The 22,150-nt window shown below is 46.0% G+C and overlaps 1 protein-coding gene across 3 annotated transcripts in view; it reads left to right on the top strand.

Annotated features, from left to right (window-relative positions):
- Positions 1-22,150, top strand: part of IL4R (interleukin 4 receptor) — a 318,820-nt gene that overhangs the window by 175,229 nt on the left and 121,441 nt on the right. For all 3 annotated transcript variants that reach the window (XM_069647185.1, XM_069647187.1, XM_069647186.1), the window contains one exon: positions 15,768-15,909. In XM_069647185.1, coding sequence (XP_069503286.1) covers positions 15,768-15,909 — 142 coding nt within the window. The remainder of the gene's footprint in view (positions 1-15,767; positions 15,910-22,150) is intronic.

A 22,150-nucleotide genomic window follows, 5' to 3' on the forward strand; every position in this document is an offset into this window, starting at 1 on the left:
GCACACCAGAGGCCCAGTGCCTGTGGGGATTTGGGGGCCTGCCATGGACATCGGGCAGGCCCCTTGGCACTATGGGACATCAGCGCCTTCAGGGTGGGGGCACAGCCTGCCAGGCTCCTGACCATGCAGATCCCTGCCACCGTTCTGGCACGAGGGTCCCATGGCAACAGGGCCTGTAGGCCTGGGCCACCACGTGTAGGCCTGCGGCCTACCTGGTTAATGAGACACGGACTCGGACCAACCTCTCATGGAGTCTGCAGCCGTTCTGTCTCACGTGCCTGCAGGAGCTCCTTTTATTAGCTTGGGCCATGACACAGTCATGGCCCATCTTAAAGGGGCAATACACATGAGGAAGGACACATCCCCTTAAAGGGGCAATGTACATGGGAGGCTCACCCATAACATTCCTCCTTTTTCATAACAAACAAACAAACGCGACTAAAACATACATGCGTCCCACCTGTTACAGAACGACAAACTACTTCTCACTTCAGACCTTACTGAATACCCAAACACTACAATATAACACTAACACATACCTAGCTAACTCAAAATAGTTACAAATATAGCACATACTAACCAATTCTAAGCATGCTCCGCGGGTGACAGTCGCGGTGGGTGAGCTGCCAGTGGAATGTAGGCAGTTCTCCCACAGTTTGCAAGACCCTTTATTAACCTGGGGTTCGGACCGGCAACCACTGACAAAACGCCACGGCCTGCGGCTGGCTCTAAGCATACCTCACAACTGCAGGGCCACCGCTTCCCCTTATTGCTCTTTACTGAGACCACTCTAAGCATGTGACTATTATGCAGGTTCACCGCAGCAAATGCACAGGATCACAGAGTCCTCTTTAAGCAATTGCCGTACCGCAGGGTTCCACCGGCGTCTTGTTCAGGAGTCATTTCCTGGGCCTAGGTCCCATGATGGTACAGTCCATGGCCGGTAAAGCCGCACCTGGCGGGGACCAGGGGCCACATCGGCATAGTTCATTGATGTTCAGAGCGGAGCAGCAGGGCACCGGTCGCCAGGCGTCCATGCCTCTCTACGTGCTGTTGGTGGGGCACGGTGCTGTTGATTCGGCATGGGGTGACAGGACATCACCTACCCCCTCTCCGGAGTGTCTCCATCCCTCAGGAGCGCACAAGGGCGCACAAGCACTCATACTGAGCTGCAACCCATTTCTAGCCTAATGTGCTGATTCCTGGGGGTTGGGGTCCAGGGCTGCCTGGTTTGCATATCAGTCCCACACTGTTCGAACTCCGGGGTCCTGCAGGTATCTTACCTCCCCCAAAACCCCGCCTTGTCTGGTCCTTCGGTGGCATGGCATGCAGGGTGTCCTTGGTGACCCGCATTTGGGGGCCACCAGTTTGGCAGGCCGGGTGTCTCGTGTTCTGCTGGCACTGTGCCGGTAGACGACTACCTCACTGCTGGTTGGCCTTCGTTTCTGCTTGCTGTTACAGTGCACCCTTCCTCGGGGTTGGGGGCACACACTTTGTTCAGCCTTGCGGCACCCAGAACACTGGACGTCCCGGTAATCATGACCATGAACCGTGAGTGGCGTGAGGGTGAGAGTCCCAAGTTTGCTATGGTGAGGCCATGGTTGGTGCTGGGTCGATGCCATCCTTCAATTGTACCGGGCGGTCATTGTTGCACAGAGCCATTCATCCCTTCCGTGCAGCACCCTGGGCACGGCACTGGTGATGAGGCACACTCAGGTGCACTCGTGCCTGGAGCAATGCTGTGGTGCTGGAGGATTAATTCTGCCCTGCAGCCAGTGTCGACATGGTGTATGTGATCACTCACATTCCTCTGGATTGAATGGACTCATCTCGACCTGCCCACTGCACCGCTTCTTCATGGCAGTGCCAGGGTTACCCATGTTCGCCGGTCCGACCCCCTGGTGGTTGGACTCAGGGGGGCGGAGCCGGCAGGTCTCTCCCCAGGCCCACGCTGGCCTGGTCCGCCGACCTGATGGCACGCCGGGCAACGTCAGCAGGCAGGCATGCAGGCAGGGCCACCCACTCCGCGGTCCTCAGATAATTTAGTAGGGGACCTTCGCGGCAGGGTGTCGAGGCCACTTGCAGGGCCGGCAAGGAGTCTTCATTGTTGGGGGGTCCGGCTCCTCGATGGCACTGCCATCCAGATGTGCAATGCACAGGCATCGGCTGCTGAAATGTCCTGGTTCGGAGTTCTGATGAACATGAGGGTGGGAGTCCCCTGTTGGACACACCACAGCTCTTGTTGGTGCTGGTGCAACGCCACCCTCGATCACCAAATTGCTACATATGGTGCGCCGCAGCCATTCCTTCTTCAGGCATAAGTGCGCACCCGTGGCAGTGGGACACACGTGTCAGGGCGAAGCTGGTGATGTGGTGCTGAGGGTGGAGTGGGCCGCCACATGTTCGTCGTTCAGCTCCTCTCGCATGGTGGCATGGAGCATTCCCTTGTTGACTCCGCTGGGCTGAGCTCACTAAAATCCCCTTTTATTTTCCAAGGCTCCGGAGCGCTGCTGTGAGTCACCGCCTTGAGCCCGGGGATCTTCATGAGCTTCCTGCGGCCAGAGTGCACATCTTCTGGGAGTATAGGGGGATCTGCGAGTGATATCACCCAGTCCCAGACACCCAGATCTGCTCTCCCCAGCAGAACACCTTAGCTCTGATGTTGGAGCTGCCCATTCTGCCCTGCTCCTTGGCTCCAGCGTGGAGCATAAACAATGTACATGTTGTCTCCTGGCCTGGGCTTTTCTCTTATCACCACCGGGCCCAGGATCTTTAGATGGCACCTCACACCATTCGACTCTGCTCCGGCCGTGGCAAACTCCCGCAGCGGATACTGGACGCCTGCACACGGGCTGCTGCCTGCCCGTGCCGGAAATGCCTGGAGCTGGCGGTGCGCACCATGTCCTTACTGATGCCCCCGCCGGCCTCCGCTGCATCCTCCAGCCCACACACACCAGACACAGCGAGCCGCAAATGTCTGGGGCTGCCGCGTATGGCGGATGCCGCAGGGGACAGCCGCTGACCCTCTCCCCAGCCGCACGAGCACCCCCCTTTTTGAGGGCCACGGCTAGGGGGGAAAGGACCGCCGGTGCCCTTTCCGGTGCCGGTAATCCCCTACCGCCTACCGTGTAATGAGGCCCTGTATATCTACAGATCTACTGCAATACCATACACTGTAGTTGGCCTCCAGAGCTTGCTTTGCTCTATGATTAGGATTGTATTATATATTAGCACCTTTGTGAGAGAGGTAGCCAAACTGTTTTATAGAGACCATATCCATCTGTGTCCATTCATGCTGCTAATTGTTTACATGTTACAGGCACTCAACCAGAGCCTTGCAAAGTCCTTTTGCCCACTCACATAGTCAAGTAGATTTTATGAAGGGTGAGTACCATTTGCAGGGGATGTTTGAAAAACATTTACATTGTTTGCAGTAAATGTCAAATAGAAGTTTCACTGTGCATGGCTGCCCTCTGTGCGGCCATAGTGTGCTAAACAAAGTGAGTTTGTGGTTACATGCACCATTTTACACAAAGTGCATTTACATTTTATGTCAGATACCATGGTTCGAGTGCATTTGTCTTAGGTCGAGTAGGTAAACTAAGCTACTTGACCATCAGGACTAGCAGAATTATAACACATTTGCAGGGCCTGACTCATCTCACTAATGACTTACTTCAGCGGTACACAACTGCTGTTTTGTTGCTCATTTTGTGTGCTGGGTACAAATAACTTCTGGTAACATTCAAAATATTAGTACAACATTGCTAATCAAATGAGTGTGTTTGCTTATCAAGAAAATGTTAATTAGCAAACTCTGCTTATCAATTTTTTTAAACTAATTTATGCCTTGCATTAGGTAAATTGCATCATGTGGGGAAGTGAAGTTACCAAATTCTGCTTGTGTGTACAAGTGTGCACCACTCCCTTGTGGTTGTGTGTGTTTTCATGTGTTATTGTTTAGTTTGTCCTTTTCCTTCGTATCTGCCTTTTCAATGTTTTCCTTCAGGAGAGATGGTGGTTAGTACGTGTTGCTGTTTGGTTGTCAGCTTGGTAGTTTGTTTGACTCCCAGTTTGGTGGTCTTGGTTCTTGGCTAGTGTGTGCATAGTGTGGCTTGACGCGATTTAGGACGTCAGTGGGATTGCTCTCTACACAGAGTTGATGCTCTTTGTAGCAGAGTGAGGATGGGCATAGAAGTGGCAGGCCTATGGTTTGGGGGTGGTAGACCCATGTTCAAGGAGCTAAGTTTTCTTTTACGTGGTTGCAAACGTTAGTAATTGGTTTCATTCTCTTGTGGACAGATTGTGTTTTGGTGTGGCAGGCCGCAGGCCATTTACATGGCAGGTCTGGGCATAAGGAGTCATTTTTCTTGATATGTAATTGTTCCTGTCTATTTAGTTCAGTGTGAGCCTTTTCGAGTGTGAAGCTTTCTGTTCCTGTTAGAAAGGGAGATGTCTAGTGACTTGTGCTGTATCTGAAATAGTATGTGTGCATGAGCATTGATTTGGTGTATAGAATGTGGAACCTGGAGGGACCCGAGGGCTCGTCAGTTGGGAACTGCAGAATTGGAGCCCTGACATGGAAAATGTGCTCACCTGTTCTCCTGCTCTTACTTTTTAACTGTATCTGTAACAATAATGAAACCTTCCAATTTCTACTTACCTGGGTCCAGACTCCTTCCTGAGTGATTACTGCCATGCCTGGGCCGCAGATACATCACAAATGCCATCTACAGTATAAGCAGCTAGCAGAACACGGCCAGATTTCATTGCGCCCAAAGCACTTCACAGACCAGTTACATTACACAAAGCAAGCACAGATTAGGGAGATTCCTTTATTTGAAATTGCTAAAAAAGAACAAAAATGTTCTACATTTAGCCATCTTTTTCTTTCCGTATGATAGCTCCCTCATATCCCACTGCCCACATCCGAGAGACTCCCTTTTTGCCCCAGTTGGCCAAACACTTCTCCATGAGCCGATCACAGAGTAGCCCGTCTCCTGAAGTTCCTCCCTCAGCCGATCTCCACAGAACAAATCAGCAGCTATGAGAGCTCGTCTCTACTTGTGTCCCTCTTCATCAGAGCCTCTGAGATCCTCTTTTACAGCCCCACCTACAGCCATCACTCTCAGACATGCCACTTTCTACGCATCAACTGTCTCACCTCGAGTCTCTCACGGACCTTCTCTCATCAAACCCTTTTTTCCCAAGAAATCTGTCCTGAACCTTTTTCCCTCAGCAACTCTGTGTCAGGATCTCTCTCAGCGCCTCTTAGGGTAGCTGTGCTCTCCAGAGCAAACCTCCTCATTGCTTATCTCACATCACTTTTCAGAGACACTGCTTTTCAGAGGCCCCTCTGCGTTAAATACCCTTTCTCCCAGGGGTACAGCATGTTTTGTCACAAGCCTTTTGGCGCCAACCGTATTGGCACACCAGTTTGGCTGCAGAGCGTTTTCGCCATGGGCAGATTGGCGCGAAAGCCAATTCAGCACCAGCCATTTGGCGCAAGGGATGTTGAGACATTGCTGACATTGCAGCCTATGTGTTAACGGCTCTTGTGCCAAATGGGCCCGCGGCCACCCATTCTACCCATGTACATGGGACCTCAAGAGCACAAAGGACTGTCACCCCTACTTGCAGGTTGAAGCAGGTCTCAGTACTGAGTGAGGGAGCCTGTGAATGAACCTGTTTCGCAGTAGGTATGCATGTGATACGGGAGTCTGTCCGATAGACCTGTTTTGCAGGATTATCAGGTTTGCATTATATGCGTGAGCTTGGCAGATGGCTTGCTTCCCAGGAGTCTCAGATATGCATGGTATGCAGAAGTCTGTCGGATATGCCGACTGTGCAGCATTCTGTCTGATATCTGCTGTGCCAGGACGGATCGGCGGGTGCCAGATCTGTATTTTCTGCTGCAATATGTCATATGTGACTTCTGTGCCGGAGACAATACAATATTTATTTATTATTGCATATTAGTTTATTACAAAATACAAACTTAGACAGTTCCTAAACTCCAAAAAGTCCCCAGAGTGGGAACTCTTCTTCAAATCACCCTGCTAGGACCAATAATTCTTAGGCCTGTACCATAATTTGGGTCGTAGTTTCCTTTCATCGTTTAATTCAATTTGCCCCCTTTTCAAAGGGCGTCACTGCTCAATTTATCCATAAAGTTTAAAGTAAAAGCCAGTGGTTGGCAGCAGGTCTAGGTTTTTAGATTTAGATATTCTCCATTAAATCAATCACGGCAATAGTTCATCCTACACGTTTCCACCATTCTTCAGAAGTTAAAGTTTCTTCATGTTTGATGAATTTAGCCAAATGCTTTAACCTCAGTTCCGTTATGTCCTCGCTTGCCGTCACTAGATGTTGCAGTGTTTCCTGGGATTCTACCAATCTGCTAAATCTGCTCGTAGGCAACATTGTGGGATATCTTCCTTTTGCTGCCAAGATCTCCCTAATTGGTAGGAGATTGAACCTGATACTCATCAGATTGGCTCTATAAATTGGATCTGGGAATTTTGCTGTATAGCTGAGTGGCTGGCTGTAAGCTTTCTCCTCAAACTCCAGCTGCTTAAATAGTTTGCATTCTTGGCCTTCATCCCCAATCTTTATCCAATCTCGTTCAGAGTTTCTGTTTAATTTTGTCTGGATTCGACAACAGCTCCTCTGGGGAGGCCTCAATTGTGGTTATCAGCTTTCGACACAAATCTCCCCCCCGTAAGCCTAGTGTATTCTTCCGATTTACACATTCAGCCTGTATCATTTCAAAGCAGGGAATGGTGATATATATTTCCTGTAGAAACGTAAAAATGTCCAGTCTGCTGCCCTTAGTGAAATTAGACGCAATTATTTTTACTTTTTGTATCAGTATTGATTTTGGTAATGCAAGCACACACTTCCAAAACTTCCCTTCAAGTATTTGCTACAACTGATTAGGGACAGACACTAGTGCCTCAGCTCCGTAGGTGGTTGTTGGCACCACTTTCGTTTTATAGAAGTCAATAACAGGTTGCAAAGGGAAAGCACAGAATCTTCTTTTCAGTATTATAGCTTGATTGGCCAAAAGTTCTACTTTCCGTGTCAAGGCCGCCATATTAGCCTTCTCTGCTTGCTTCACAGAAATCATCGGGCCCAGATATTTGAACGACTGAACATTCTCCAATTATTTCCCACCAATGTACCACTTAATGTTACTCTTTCCTTTGTGCTGTTATAATTGCATCACCTTAGTTTTCTCTTTATTAATTGAGAGTTTGTTCAGCTCTGTGTACTCTTCTAGGTGATTCAATTGCCTCTGTAGCCCCATTGGGGTTCTGTTCATCAAGACAAGGTCATCGGCATATAAAAGATGAGTCAACTTGTGTTCCCCTACTTTTGGGTACATGCAGGTGCAGGCTTAAATAAATGCAGCGAGATCTGAAATGTACAAGTTATAAATGTAAGGAGCAAGTGGGCAGACTGTTTTACTCTGCAGCCCTTTTTTATTTTATCTGTTAGTGATCCTTCCATATTTAGCTTTATTCTGACCGTGGTGCCCATGTGGAAAGCTCTGATCTGTGCTAGCAGATTTGGTGGATAGTTCCACTTGGTTAACTTTTCCCACAGCAATTGTCGGCTAATGCTGTCAAAAGCTTTTGTAAAGTCAATGAAAGCCAAGTAGCACTTACTTTTAGATTTTAGCAGTTTATTTTTCAGTAGAGCCAACATAACCTGCGGATTTGAGGTTCGCAGGGCTTTGGTGAAACCAAATTGGAAGGGATCTTGGTGTCCAACCTCTTTTGCTCATGTTTTTAGTCTCTGGAGAAGAAGGGTGGCATACAGCTTCCCCATCAGATCCAAAAGCGTGATCAGCCGATAGTTCCCAGGATCAGCACGATCACCATTTTTGAAGATCGGCACCACGATTGTCTCCCGGTTTTCTCCTTCCTGGAGTCGGGGATCGATCTTGCTGCAAGCACTGATTTCAGGATTGTATCCATGACAGAAGCCCATTCTGTTGGATTTTCTTTGAGCATTGAATTTGATAATCCATTCGGGTCTGGAGCACGGGAGGCTTTAGCTCTGTTAATCAGGGTGGCTATGTCATCTTGGGTATATTTCAGTTTCCAGGGAACTTCCTCGATTGCCATAAGTAGCTCTCCCTCAGGTGGTGCATATAAGGTCCAAAAAACGACGCCCACTGTCTTTCGGGGAAACCGTTTATTAAAGCATGATTTTGGCTGCTTACCGTGGAGTTTATAATTGCCCAAGTCTCTCTTGCATGATTCTTATTCATCAGCTGCAGCATCGCCTGGGCATTCTTTATAATCAGCTCCCATGTCTTTGCTTTCAGACAGTTTTTATAAGTTTTCTTCAAACATGTAGCATTCTTTGTACCCACACCCTTGTCCTGTCCTTTAAGGAGTTTTAACTCTCGTCTTATGGTGATTTTTTTTCTTTGCTATCTCTGTGTCACTTATGGTGATTTTTTTTCTTTGCTGTCTCTGTGTCATATGCATGTCTGTGATCAGTTTGGTGTGACTTGCGGTTGTGCTTTGGTTTTTAACAACCTTCCAATAGGGCTAAGTAATCAATGGACTTAACACCTTGCTGTTGATGGTTTCCTTTTAGTTGTATACTCAGAAGATTGGGCAAGTTGCTAGCGTCTTGTTTGAGGAGCCTTAGCCTTGTCCCGTCTGGCTCCACTGTCACATTGCCACGGTAAATCTGGGTTGGTGTCTTGATAACCATTGAACTCTCAGAAGATTGTGATCACTCTGCTGCGTGTAATTTATCTTCAATGAGTCAATGAGTCAATATTTCTTCTAGACGCAAAAATGTAATCAGTGACCGAGGCCTGTGATCCTGCATCCCAAGTTGGATTGCAGGTCTTGTCATCTTCAAATGCTCCGTTTATCATATGCATATCACGTGATTTCATCAATTTCACCCAGTGAGCTCCTCTTTTATTTCTTTGACCCATATTGTTCTTCCTTTCTTGTTCGGTCACGGGCGTCCCCGCCTCACAAATCAAATTTAGGTCGCCACAGAGTAATATATAGGTGTTGTCCAGGGTATAGACCTCATCTAGGGACATAGATACATATTGCAACATTTGTGTTTTCCTTTTTTTCCAGATTCCAATATATATCAATTAGAGCTAAGAATCTCAATTTCCTCTGTGTACTGGATTTAGTAGGCTCACATAATTTTAGAGTCGTCAGCTGCAGGTATGGGCCATAGTTCATAGAGCTAAGCGGTACAAACATGGACCCATTTTTAACCAAAGTCAACAGTCCTGCAGCAGGGCGACTCCGTGCATATGTTATTACCGGATTTATAAAGGACGTATCCATCCAGGGCAGGATTTCTTGAAAGCCACGTTTCTTGTAGACATGAATTCTGCATTAGACCATTCAATGTCATTTTTTTTGTCAGGTGAGTGAAACCTCTCTTATTCCAGGACACAAGTGATAAGGTAGGGTGCCCGTCCTTCTCCTCTGCTTGTTGCTTGATGTTCTTTTCCATGGAGTTTGAGACTCGAGATGCCAAATGGCGAGCCACAGTTGTCACCATTCTGCACTGACGGCTTTCCCCCGTCTTTTCAATTCGAAGGACCACATTTTTTCTCTCCTGGCTTGATTTAGATGGTCCTAGCCTTTGGCCATATAAAGGTTGATCTGTCCGCACAGTAGGAGAAGAGCTTCTCAAGTCTATGTTGTCCTGTGATACTTCTGGGGAGATCTTCTCAAGGCTAGTTGTTAATCTTGATTGCCTGGCTCCATTTGCGATTGCATTTTCTTGGGGGACTGCTCCACACAGGTTAGTTACATCAAAGTCAAACGGTAGCAGACTGGATGACGCTTCCAGCAACAGGTCTTTGATGATTGAAGAGCGTAGATGCAGGAACACCTAATCAATATGATTTTCATCTGGAAACTCCACAATGCAAATGTCACCCGGGACTATTAGTCTCATGTTCGGGATACAGTGACATAATTTCATGATGTTATGTCTATTCATGGGTGCACTCCTGTCCTTTATCCAGCACTCTTTCTATTCTGATACAGTGAGCCTAGTCCCTCTGCAGTTTCCGATGATAATACCCCCTTCTCAGTGGATCACTAGTCGTCTGGCATCGGCTCTTATCCATTCGCTTAGTAGGTTGTGATTTGAAAAAACGAGACGGTTTTAGTCGAGGACTTTCTATCAGCCTTGTGGCCATACCCTTCCCCCGGGGCAATATCTGGTGCACTGGCGACTGCCCCGGTGTTGTTTTCCTGGCCACTTATATCAGGCTATTAAGATTTATAGTTGGAACTTAAGTCCATTTGTCAATACCGGTCTTCATTGACACTTGATTCCTTCTTTCAGCCAGCATGAGGAACACGCTATTCCTCCTTCCTGGAAGGCTGTACTACCCGGCCTCATCTCGCTCTTAGTGTCGAGGGCCATTTGTGCTTCTATCAGCTCCTCCATCCCTTAGTCAGTTCAATATGAGGAGATGTTAGTTAGCAAGACATGATCATCCACCTCTCAAACCTGGGAGGTTATGTTCAGGCCTTCTGAATTTGGTTTGAGCCAGTCCATAAGTCTCTCATCCGCCAAATCGTCTATATGTATCGCATCCACATTATGGTGATCCGGTTCAGGTTGTTTCAATAGAGTTTTTTTTTTTTTGCTCTATTGGATTGACATTTTAGCTTTTTGCAAAGGGTTCTTTTGATTTCCAGCCGAGCCACAGGTATTTCCCCTTCCACTTTGCTCGGCCAGACCATTATTTGGTTTAACAAAAAGCAAGAAGCTGTTTATCCTGGTCTTTTCCTTAGCCATGGCAGTTCGTCTACTTTTGGATGGCCTGGCACTGCCAAGTGCATCCTGCTGCAGGTTACTCTGCGCCTCTTCCACTGTCTCAGTGGGCCACCACTTTTCCTGCAGCGTCGTATCACTTGTGACAGTGTGATTCGTAGTAGAACAAGGGGCTGCCTGCAGTTCGGGGCCCCCCTCAACTGCCTTCCCAGTCTGGTGTTTAATACTTTTTTTAAATAAGGTCTCCGGTTAAAGTTGAGGTTGAGCGTGAACGTTAGCTCGAGTTAGCGAACAAAGGTGTACTTTGAGTTGCCGCATCCCCTTGTTTTGAGCTTGCTATCACAAAGACCTCCAACAAAATCAGCTTGGAATGGAGCATAGCCAGCCACATTGTGTGGTCTTTCAATGTCTTGTTTAAAACTTTGTATAGCTTTGTAGATGGCGCTATGCCTATGGTCATCACTGACATCTGGGCCAGGAGGTCGCTGTTACCTTTATCCGTTTTCCTTATTTTCTTTGCCTCCCTTCGGCTGTATAAGCGAACTCTCACTCACAGAATGCCTCCTGATAGTAGACCGGGAATCAGAGGGGCTCTTCAAAGCTGCAGAGGCCACTCTCTCCTGCTCGTTCTCGGCATTCTCTCCTTGAATCCTAGTCCGTTTCAGCCGGAATCCGTCAGTCGAGGTACTTGTTTCCGGGCTTTGGGCATAGAAAGAGACCTTATCCATGATCCTTCCTTCCACCCATTAGTTTGGTAACGGAGCTGCCGCGGGATCCTTTTGCTTCAAAGCGTCTGTATGGCTAGACAGAACCATTAGGTCTTTTGGGGGTGCCAGTGAGTTGCCGTCGGGAAGTTTCTTGAAATCCTTACACACTAAGTTGGAGCTCTCCTGTGAGGATGTTGACAAGGAAACACTTGGTCTCTTCAGGGCAGGCAATCTCAGTGGTTCCCTGAGGGCTAGTACTGCTTCATCACCCAGTGGGTGCTACCAATCTTCGAACTCTGCCAGCCCTTCTAGAATTTCCCTGTCATTTGGTTCTTTTTCTGTTTCCCAATTTCTCCCAGTATCCCAAATGGATTTATGAGAACATTTGCCAATAGTTTTCACTCTTGGGCGCCAATCTCGCAATGGAGCTCATCAAAATCGGTCTGCAATCGGATGCAGGCCAGCTCTTCTTTGATTTTGCGGTGAAGAAGGCAACCTCCATTGGCTGACAAAGCCCTTCGCCCCTCTCCGGCAAGACCCCAGTGGCACCGGTCCCAGACTACATTCCCCCGTCTTTTGTGTGCAGGGAGACCTTGACCCGATTTCCGTAAAGGCCGAATTAATGGCTTGTAATGCACAAGAGGGGGGGGGTCTCCGTCACCAACACGAACCAACTCGAATGACTGTCCTGTGCCAACAAATGTCAGTGCCATCAGTTCTGAAGGATTCTGTCAGTTGGGCATTTTCGATGCATACTTCGGATACTGCCAGACACGTATTTCATACGGCACCTGCCCTAAACGCGTCTGTACCCATCTGTCCGTCCCATGTATCTGCTCTGCTGGTAGGGAGATTCCCAGACCACCCTTTGTTTTGATATATAGCTTACATACAATCCATGAAAACATACAGACATTAAAATAGGGAAAACACAGAAAACCTAACAGTATAGGTCACATTACAACAATCTCTAACACATATCTCCATACTAGACTAAAGGTTCTGGAATATGGGGCATAACAGGGCATCTTCAGAAGCAGGAAGCAAGAATACATTTGGCAAAAGGGAGCATCTTTGGATGCATAGTTTAGACTCTTTAAATGAAGGTTTGAACAACCAAGTAGAGTAGAACATGTTAAGATGTAATGTTATAGATGCACCCTGTCTGAGTATATGCAACTTTATATTTAACATTTCATCAGATGTGTGGCAAACAATATTTTCAAAGATGGCAATGGATTTAGATACACTGAGCACAATGACTGTTGTGATATGAAAAAAAGGTTTCACCCACATTCAGGGAAGATTGAATCTTTGAATTCCATTCAAAGATTGCCACGAAGTTAGGTACTTGTTGCTCTTGCCCTGATGCATGGGTGAGGCTGAAAGCCACTGTGGCAGTGCATCACTAATATTTTAAAAGCAGTTTCTCTTGTTACATGCGAGAGAGAAAATCTTTCAATGAGTATGTTATGCCGACAATGGTGCAATGATAACTGTTCTATTCTTTCAAAATGATAGCCAAGGTGAATTGTCTCTGAATGAGCCCAGATTCCGATTAGAATTTGAGACCTGCATAATAGCTCAGCCGTTAAGGGGTTAAATATTATTTGGCTAAGTGTTTACAATCAGGGGTGTTGCTAGGTCTGGAAAAGATCCGGGGCTACGCTAATGTTGGTACTGTCGGGACTCGGGGCTAGCTTGCCTTTTGGTTGTAGTCCCTTAGCTTCTGTCCGGGGCTTCAACCAAAAGACCCGGGGCTATAGCCCCCTCAGCCCCACCTAGCAACGCCTCTGCTTACAATATGTCTTGTTTAAAATTCTTAAAGGGGTGTAGATGTGTCAGTGTTTGCCCTGGGATGGTTGCACCAACCTAGTTGGAGTGAGAGTGCGGTTTGAGCTATGGGGGGGTGATACTGTCTGCAACAGGTGAGGACAGGGCAGGCACACCTAGCTCACCGGCTTAGGTGGGATGTAGTCAAGAAGTACCTCCTCACAATTTCTCTCACACGGATGTTACCATACAAGTTGGTGTGCTGAGAGTTAAGTTTTAATTTAGATCACATTCCCAGGAATATTGCCTCATATTCCTTGGTTACAAACATATCAGTATGTGACTTGGCTGACATCAAAAATAAGTTACATACAGGTGTTATGCATGGACCAACAATAACCTTTGGCGCACATGCTATCATGTTTCGCCAATCCTTTGGCTTTTTCTAGGATCAGTTGGCTAGTATCTGTCACAGCAGGGTGTGGTCAACCGATTAGTTACATTCATTCTTTACTTATTAGAGGTTGTTCATTGGTTGCTTAAATCCTGTCGTGGTAATAAATATCATGTTAGTAACCAAGGAATATGAGGAAATATTCCTGGGAGTGTAATCTAAATTAAAATGTAGCTGTCAACACACCAACTTGTATGTGGTAACATCGGTGTGAAAGAAAAAGACAGGAAACTGAGAGCTCAATTGTGAGGAGATACTTCTTGACTAGTTGTTTTAATTCTTACTCTACCATGATTATGAATCATAAATAGTTCTGAGTTTGTTTTTCTCTGCGTAATAGATTACACATACAATTTGGATTATTTTCATGCTTATGCTTGGTGGAAGTAAGTGCATTTTTAAGGGGCTGCTAAAGGAAGAATGCGCCATAGGTGCAGCATAAGAAGGAAGCCACAAGCAGCGGCTGTGCATAAACTCGTTGCACTGGTTGAACTGGTTGCACTGGTTGACACTTGTCTTTGGCATCCAATAAATGATTGGCATGAATGACCATATTATGGCCGCAAGAGGGGTGTCATTCATTTGGTCACCCCCGGCGGAGGTTTTCATCCATACATGCATTTGTTTAATGGTTATTAAGATTGCGCTCTGTACCATCATTTTTTAAAAATCGTTTTCCTGAGTTGTTCTTCGGTATTTCATGTCATTTTTAGTGAATATGTGTAATGGCCCTGAAGATGATGAGATCCAGTTGAAAGGGGTGTGTCGTTGAAACTAGTTGTTTTCGGAAGAAAATGTGGCCATCACATTTTAGGCTTTAGCCTTAAATAGTTGGGATTCAGACAATTTTACATACAAAGTTGTATGTGGTATGCAGATTGGTTCATAAACCTTTTTTCTAATATAGAGACATTTGTTATACATGTTAGTGATTTGATCTATAGTGTTATGTTTTCCATGTGTTGCCCATTGTAATGCCGGTGTGTGTTCATGTTAGCTATGTATTATTCTCATTCTCTCCGTCAAAGTAAACTTGGATAGCTAATTGGATGTTTATAGAACACCAGAAGGCAATTTCCAGTTTAATTCTCTGTGAGTTCTATTACATTTTTCTGAGCAATGTTTGTAATTGATCCAATGTGTTCATTTTTGTGAGATATTCATCACTGGTATTGCTTGGGTGTCTGGATGGTCTAAAGCTGGAGCTTCATGCCTCTGGGTTAGTGCAGGCCCTTCACAGACCAGTCCAGGGAAAAACATGCTCACAGCCGGCAACCATATTACAGGATTGCAGGCTTCGCAATACCTTAATGCCTCCTTCTTCTCAATGTCTACACCGATCCAGTGGTGGAAGCACCAGCTGGGCAGCAACCTTGGTCAGAGGCACATGAGGGGCATGCTTGCCAGTTTCTGTAATATAACTACAAATACTTTAAAAAAAGAACAATGAAAAGTATTGCTTGGCAAATTCAAAGTATATGCAATAATAATATATGATGTTTGGTAAATAAAATATGCTTTCACCGTGGAGAAAATATTCACAGTCCCGCCATCGGCTCAGGTGAGTGGAAGCTGGGGGAGTGAAACAATATTTCAGAGCTGAAAATAAAAATGCTCCCAACCAACCAACCAACCAACCAATTGCGGGGCTTTTCATTCTCTGAGGCAGAGAACCTCTGTTCGCAGTACAATTCCTCAAGCAGTGGTTCTCCAGTTTTGCCTCTGTTAGGTTGGAGTAAGACTTCACAGAAAGGTGGTGTGTTTTTACTGACTATCCTTTGTCTTTGCTCCGGTGTGAAAATATGGTTCGTCTAGCCCACAGCTGTTGACCAAACGGTTTTTTTATCGTTCAAGTTCAACATTTGCTTTAGGTTATGTTGAAATAGAGAGTTTTTGAATAGCGTGACATAAAAGGAAGTACAAATAAGATAAAGTGATAATGTGAAAGAAGAAATGATACCTGTTTTGCCACTCCTGAGAATGTAAATGACTGGTAAACTGATACTTCTTTGTTTCATGGTGTGTCTGCGGCTTCTCTCTAGGCAAAGCAGATGGGCAGATAAGAGACCTGAACTGTTTGAATGACTATGACACACAGATGATTTGTACGTGGGAGGTGACCTTCGACACCAACTGCTCGACTGAATACCAACTGATCTATGAACGAAGAGCAGTACCATTGCCGTAAGTCTTGTGTCATAAGCTTGCACAGTGTCATTAACACTGCACTCTAGTGAGAATCAACATCACTGTTACCTGTACAATTTATATGACTTGCCTATTGTGCTTCCTTTGGCTTTCACCGCATGCACCAATTTCCCATATTCAATATATGCCAGGAAAACGTTCCACTTCTCTCGCAAACACTAATCAGGGTTTGAGGTCAGTAGCCACTAAAACACTATTTACATCAGTTCTCCTCATGCATACACATTGTTAGGATAGAAAATCACAAAGCATTTGATGCTCGCCTTATCACCAATTTGCACCCAGGGGAGAGTTTCCGACTGATCATGTGGCCGGAAATGCAGGTGGAATCCCATGGCGCCTCCCACCAGATCTCTGCCATTTTTATTAAGCTGCCCCACTCTTTATCCCGCATCCCTCAAGCCCCCAACAACCCTTACTTGCCACTCTAGTCCAGCCCTAGGTCATCTCATACTTCCACCATGGAAATAGAAAAGGAACTATTCCCTTTTCTAGTTGCCATGGTAGTGGCCATCTTTATTTTTTTCCACTGGAGATTGGGCGTGCGCAACACGCATAGCACCCACTCCCTTGCACACAAATATTTTAATATTGTTAGCACTCTGGAAGGAGCCCCGTGGGTGTTAATAACGATACGCCCTGTAGTAGCACCTGACAGTCCTTAACAGCCCTTTGCCCTTGGCTACGCTCTGCCTGACTAGGTTTGGCAGGCGTTACTCGTCCTGGCAGGCTACCATTGCGGGGGTTTATCACTATAAACATTGACACGATTTATGTGTAGTTGCAATTTTCACTGAGCCACAGCACTAAATTTAAACCAAATTAAGATCACACCTAATTTGTTACAACAGATCTTTCCTCTACAAAAACATTTGAAAACAAAAAGATTAGTAAAATCATTTACATTAGTGACATTAGGAAAACAAAAACGTGTGTTTTTATCTAAGGTGCTTGTGAAAAGCAGGCATAATTGGAAAGGAAATTTGACGGATAATATCCTCTTCCCTTTGCCCCAATCCTTACCCGCTCTTGTCATCCTGAATTTCTAGCTGTGGGTGTTAGAATCGGGAAGGTAGTGTGATTGTATTTCCTCTTCTGCAACACTTCATCTTAATAAGCCTTGAGCACCACTAACATCACCAATCATCCGGATTTGTAATATCAAACATTGGTAGCAGGTTGCATCATGCTAACATTGAATTAGAATTTCCACTGGAAAAAGAACTGGGGGCAATCATCACACAACTCTGCAACTAAACTATACCTTATATATCTTATTCTAAGTAAACCAAGACTTTACACCTTTGACCTGCCCCAAAAATGCAGGGAGAAGAACAGAATAGCTGCCCCATTCTCGCTAACACCATCTCTGACTGGATGGAAAACATTTAAAAATCCAAGATAAAAGAAAAACACTGAACTATATTCGGGTTACCACCGACCCACTGAACAAACCTCATGGCTTTGGGCCCCCTGGTCAAGGGTTGAGCCACATGCACGCTGTTGGATTAACCACCAAGTTAAGCAAAACTCTACCAAACAAACTAATGCTGTTTTTGAGATCAAGAGTCAATCTGGCCACTTCATGCAACATACAACAACATATTACTTGCTGCACTAGCACACATATGCATTATCAGAGAAAGTACATTGTCTTGCAGCTTCTTTGAACCTCTAGCATCGCTTGGATCCAACTAACAGGGAGAGAGCAGTCCACGCAGCCCCTGAGTAGATATCCTAGTCGGTGAAGGCATATTTTACGGGTCTCTGGAGTCTTGCATTCTTCAGATAGAGCTCCACCACAAAGGCGGCAGTAGCAGTGTGGAATCCAAGTCAGGAGTCCATACAAGCATAAAAGAAGATTCCACTAATTCAAGAATTCATGAATCCCTTCCATTTTTATAAAGGGCCCCAGTAGAAAGCATAGAATGAATCAGTGTCTATGTACCTGGCATATGTAGGAAGCATTCTACAATACCACATCCTTGCTGAGTGTGCCTGCTCAAAAAACTGATGTGAATAAAGAATTCAGAGAGTGCATCTCATGTTACTTTCATTTGTAGTCTCTTTCACCATCGGGGCACAGTTAGCATGTGATGTGGATCTCAGCCTCTTTTGATACGATTGTACTCCACTCTCTCTTGGCTCTCAATTTCTATTTCAGCTCTCCACTCACGTAAGCACCATTCTCTCCAGGCATGCCTATACGTGATACCGTCCCCAGCTGGACCTTCAGATTTCCACAAGTACAGCCAGCCTTTACACCAAGATCTAGGGCCACAGGGAGCATGGTTTATCATTCTAAGATGGCAGGGGACCATCTCCTGATGTGCTCCCCCCCTTAGAATTTATGGTTGGATGATCCCATGACTATCTGATCTGTTATCATGTGCAAACGTTTAGCACATCTGTACGAGAGTTCTATTGGTATGGTATGATATGATATGGTATGGCATTTATAATGCGCCTATACACAAGTGTTTCAAGGCGCGACAAGGCAGGGAGGGGGTACATAGGGAAGACAGACAACGATCTTAATAGGCCAAGTGTCATTCAGATCACGCAAGTGCATCGGAAGGGGGGAGGGAAAGTGCAAGGGGCAAGGGAGTAGGGGAAAGTGCAGTACATGTGAAAGTGGAATAATAAGATAAATATATAAGGGGCCAGCTGGTGGCAAGTGCAAGGTAAGTGCAGAACAAGTGCTCGGAGGGGGGCTGTAGGGATACGGAGACAGTCCCGCGGTGCAGTGGTTGCCAGGGAGGCAGTGCCGGGGGCAGGTGGCTGGGCCAGGGCGCGAAATCAGTGAGAGTGGCCTGGTGCCAATTCAGTGCAGTTGCAGTCAGAAATTTAGCAGGGGAGAGGAGGAGAGAAAGCAGAAGCAAAGAGGAAGGTTTTGAGGTGCGGAACCGGAGATGGTTCTCCTCAAGTTTCAGTAAGGCAGGAAGGCTGTTCCAGAGGGAGGCCTCTGCCACGGAGAGAGATCTACCCCCAACTCGTTGCTTGGAGAAGCGGCTGACCCTGAGGGAGTGGGAGGCGGATGAGCTAAGAGCTCGAGATGGAAGATATTTAGGAAGGGAGAGTTGAAGGTATTTTGGCCACAGAAGGCCTTGTGGACAATGCAGAGGGTTTCGAACTTAATCCTCGCAGCCACTGGGAGCCAGTGAAGAGATTTCAATCATGGAGCGATACAGTGCCTGGGCTTGAGGGCAAGAACAAGTCTCGCAGTCCTGTTCTGGTTACCAGTTCAATGAGCTTTGTGTTCCTGTGATTCAGACAGAGCTGCTCTCTACTGATTTTTAAAATTGTTCTTATTTTAAGTTATACTTTAGGTATTACCCAAATTGTTCGTTTACAATTGTTCGACCTTTACACAATTGACCGTATATATATATATATATATATATATATATAGGGTTTTGGGGGGTTTGGCGTTGGGTGGTTGGGTGGGGGGTTGTGGGGGGCTTCCCCCCACATATATGTTACAAATGACCTTCACAATTCAGTCAATTGTGAAAAGGTCAATTGTAATTCGAACAGTTGTAAAACGAACAATTCGTATACAACCACATTTTATCATCAATGTACGTTTTCCATTAAATTAAAACACATGGTTTGTCCCCTTTAAATGTTTCATTTCTTGTTATTCGTTCCTTGTACACTTTTTTTTTTAGGCCAGGAGCGCGCCAGGTTTCGCTGTCCCTTTGTGATTGCTGCTGCGATAGTTCATAGTTCATTTCAGTTTTAAAACAATTCCAAGACGCCAGTTGCCATCCCAAGATATGTCCTTTCTGGACTGGACATTACTATCAGATGCACATCTGCCCTGCCTTTCTGCATCTGCGCAGTGAGTGCACACAACGAGTGCGCTGCCGGGGACCAGTCGGCCCTGCGGCTGGGCTCTCAGTGCTAGACCTTGTCCGTGGTGATACAGTGTTAGAGGATGGGTCACAGGCAACCTGCTCCTCCCATGCCTTCATATTTTAGCTGGCTCTCCCGATCCTCTCCTGCAACCCATCGCATCTTTATTGGAGTGATTGGAGTGTGCGGCTGTGTACTCTCCATGTGACCTTAATACCCTGGACCATAAAAGTAAGTTAACTGGTCAACCAAACAACTCATTTAGGGGTTAGGAATTGATTGCACTTCCATATTTCACGTTTTGTCCGCGTTAAACGTGCCTTTTAACGCATTCCATGAACCTGGAAGCCACTTAACTGCACATGGCACAGCCACACACCTTCTGTGCAAGCCCTCTCTATTGCATCCTGGCAGAGCTCCTTATCATTGCGGCCAAGGCCATGGTGCAGCCAGCAGTTCTCCATGCTGCAACTTGTACCATCTGCACCTGGCCTGGAGCAGAGGATTGTATAAAGTAATGGTGAAATATTTGTCATTGGAATGCTTGTAGCTGGCACACGTTTGGGCTTTCATATCCAGTGGTCGAAGTGTACGAAAAGAAGTGGAGCTATGTTTCCTGCTGGCCTGCACCCACTCCCAACAAACCCCATCGCCACGCCCCCCATCCCCAACACGCACAACACAAACCCATAAACACATGCACCTGCTGTTTAAGGGAACGCTCAGTGCAGTGCACTAAAGTGCGAGTTTCAACTGCTTCCTACACTTTTATTTTAAAACGAAACCATTCCGGAACGTTTTCTTTTTAAAATGAAAGTATAGGAACAGTAAAACTTAATTTAACAAAAGTAGAGCAGCAGAGCCTGCAACTGCTCCCACCCGCTTCGACCACTGTTCAAAGGCTATCTTTATTGCATTGTAAACAACAGATGTTGCTATTCCCCAACTAAATGGTACTCATTGTATCGATTGTGTGATAATGAAAAGTGTAAATAAACCTGCCAGAATTTGAACATATGTGCCAAAGTTCCACAACCATTTCTGGAGATCTACATATATGTGAACTGAGTAATTCATGAACATCTCCTCTCTGTGCTCTCCCTGGAGTTCTCTCTCTGCATTCTCCCCCTTTATTTTCAGAGCCCTGTAATTTGGTAGTTTAGATCACACTATATAATTATCTCTTCTGCCCCACAACAGTAATCTGCATGCCAGTAGTGCACACAATCCCCTGGCCAGGTTTCTCATCCAACGACTTCATTCACTCTCTAGTTTCTGAAAAATGTGCTGAAACGGAGCACCCACATTATGTTTTGTGAATCATTTTTTATTGCTGTATTTGTATGTATGTATGTATGTATGTATTTAGTTTTTATATAGCGCCGTAAGCCCGAGGGCATCAGGGCGCTTGTACAAAGAACACTGAAACTGCGAGACAACAAGACGGACAACACGTGTGAGACGGACAAATGGTACAGCTAGCTATTGAGCGGCAAGGTCTCAGAGTGAGGTCCTGCGCCCACGATCCTATCTAAAGAGGTATGTTTTCAGCCTCTTCCTAAAAACTGAGTGATTGACTTCGGACCTAAGTGATTCCGGGACGCTGTTCCACAGTTTAGGAGCCAGCACAAGAAAGGATCTGCCCAGCCCTGTTTTTAGCTTAAACTTGGGCACGTGCAGAAGGCATTTTCCACCCGAGCGTAGGTTTCTGGTGGGGTTGTAGGGCCTTATGTGTGTTTTCAAATATGAAGGCGCTGTGCCATAAAGGCATTTGTGGACCAGGCAGAGAACTTTAAACTTAATGCGCTCCTCTACTCTGAGCCAGTGCAGAGCTAGCCTCTCTTCGGTAACATGGTCTTTCCTTTTCAGATTTTTTACTATTCTGACCGCGTTGTTCTGGATAACCTGACAACTGGATAGATCCTTGGATGCGGCCCCCAACAACAGGGCGTTCCCATAGTCGAGCCGTGAGAGAATGATGGCTCTTGCTATCGTAGCCCTGTTTACTTCGTTAAGCAGTGGTTTAATTGCTTTCATAAGCCTAAAATAGTATGCTGTGTTTTTTTGGAGGAAGTTAGTTTGGGCGTGACAGTCGACGACTGAATCGACCATCATGCCCAGGGTCTTCACCTTGGGAACCACCTGGATAATGGCATTTTTAATTTGAAAAGAGTTATACTCTGCCCCCAGTTTTTCCAACTGACGACTGGAGCCAAACAACATTAATTCGGTTTTGGAGTCGTTCAGGCACATCCAGTTTGCCTGCATCCAGTCGTCAATTAGCTTGTAAACCTTGGTGAGCACTTCGCTATCTGTGGCGTGGTTCCTACCCCCCAACTCCAATATGAGTTGGGTGTCA

The sequence above is a fragment of the Ambystoma mexicanum genome, chromosome 2q (genome assembly GCF_040938575.1).
Source record: "Ambystoma mexicanum isolate Mex_15411 chromosome 2q, UKY_AmexF1_1, whole genome shotgun sequence".
Lineage (NCBI taxonomy): Eukaryota > Metazoa > Chordata > Amphibia > Caudata > Ambystomatidae > Ambystoma > Ambystoma mexicanum.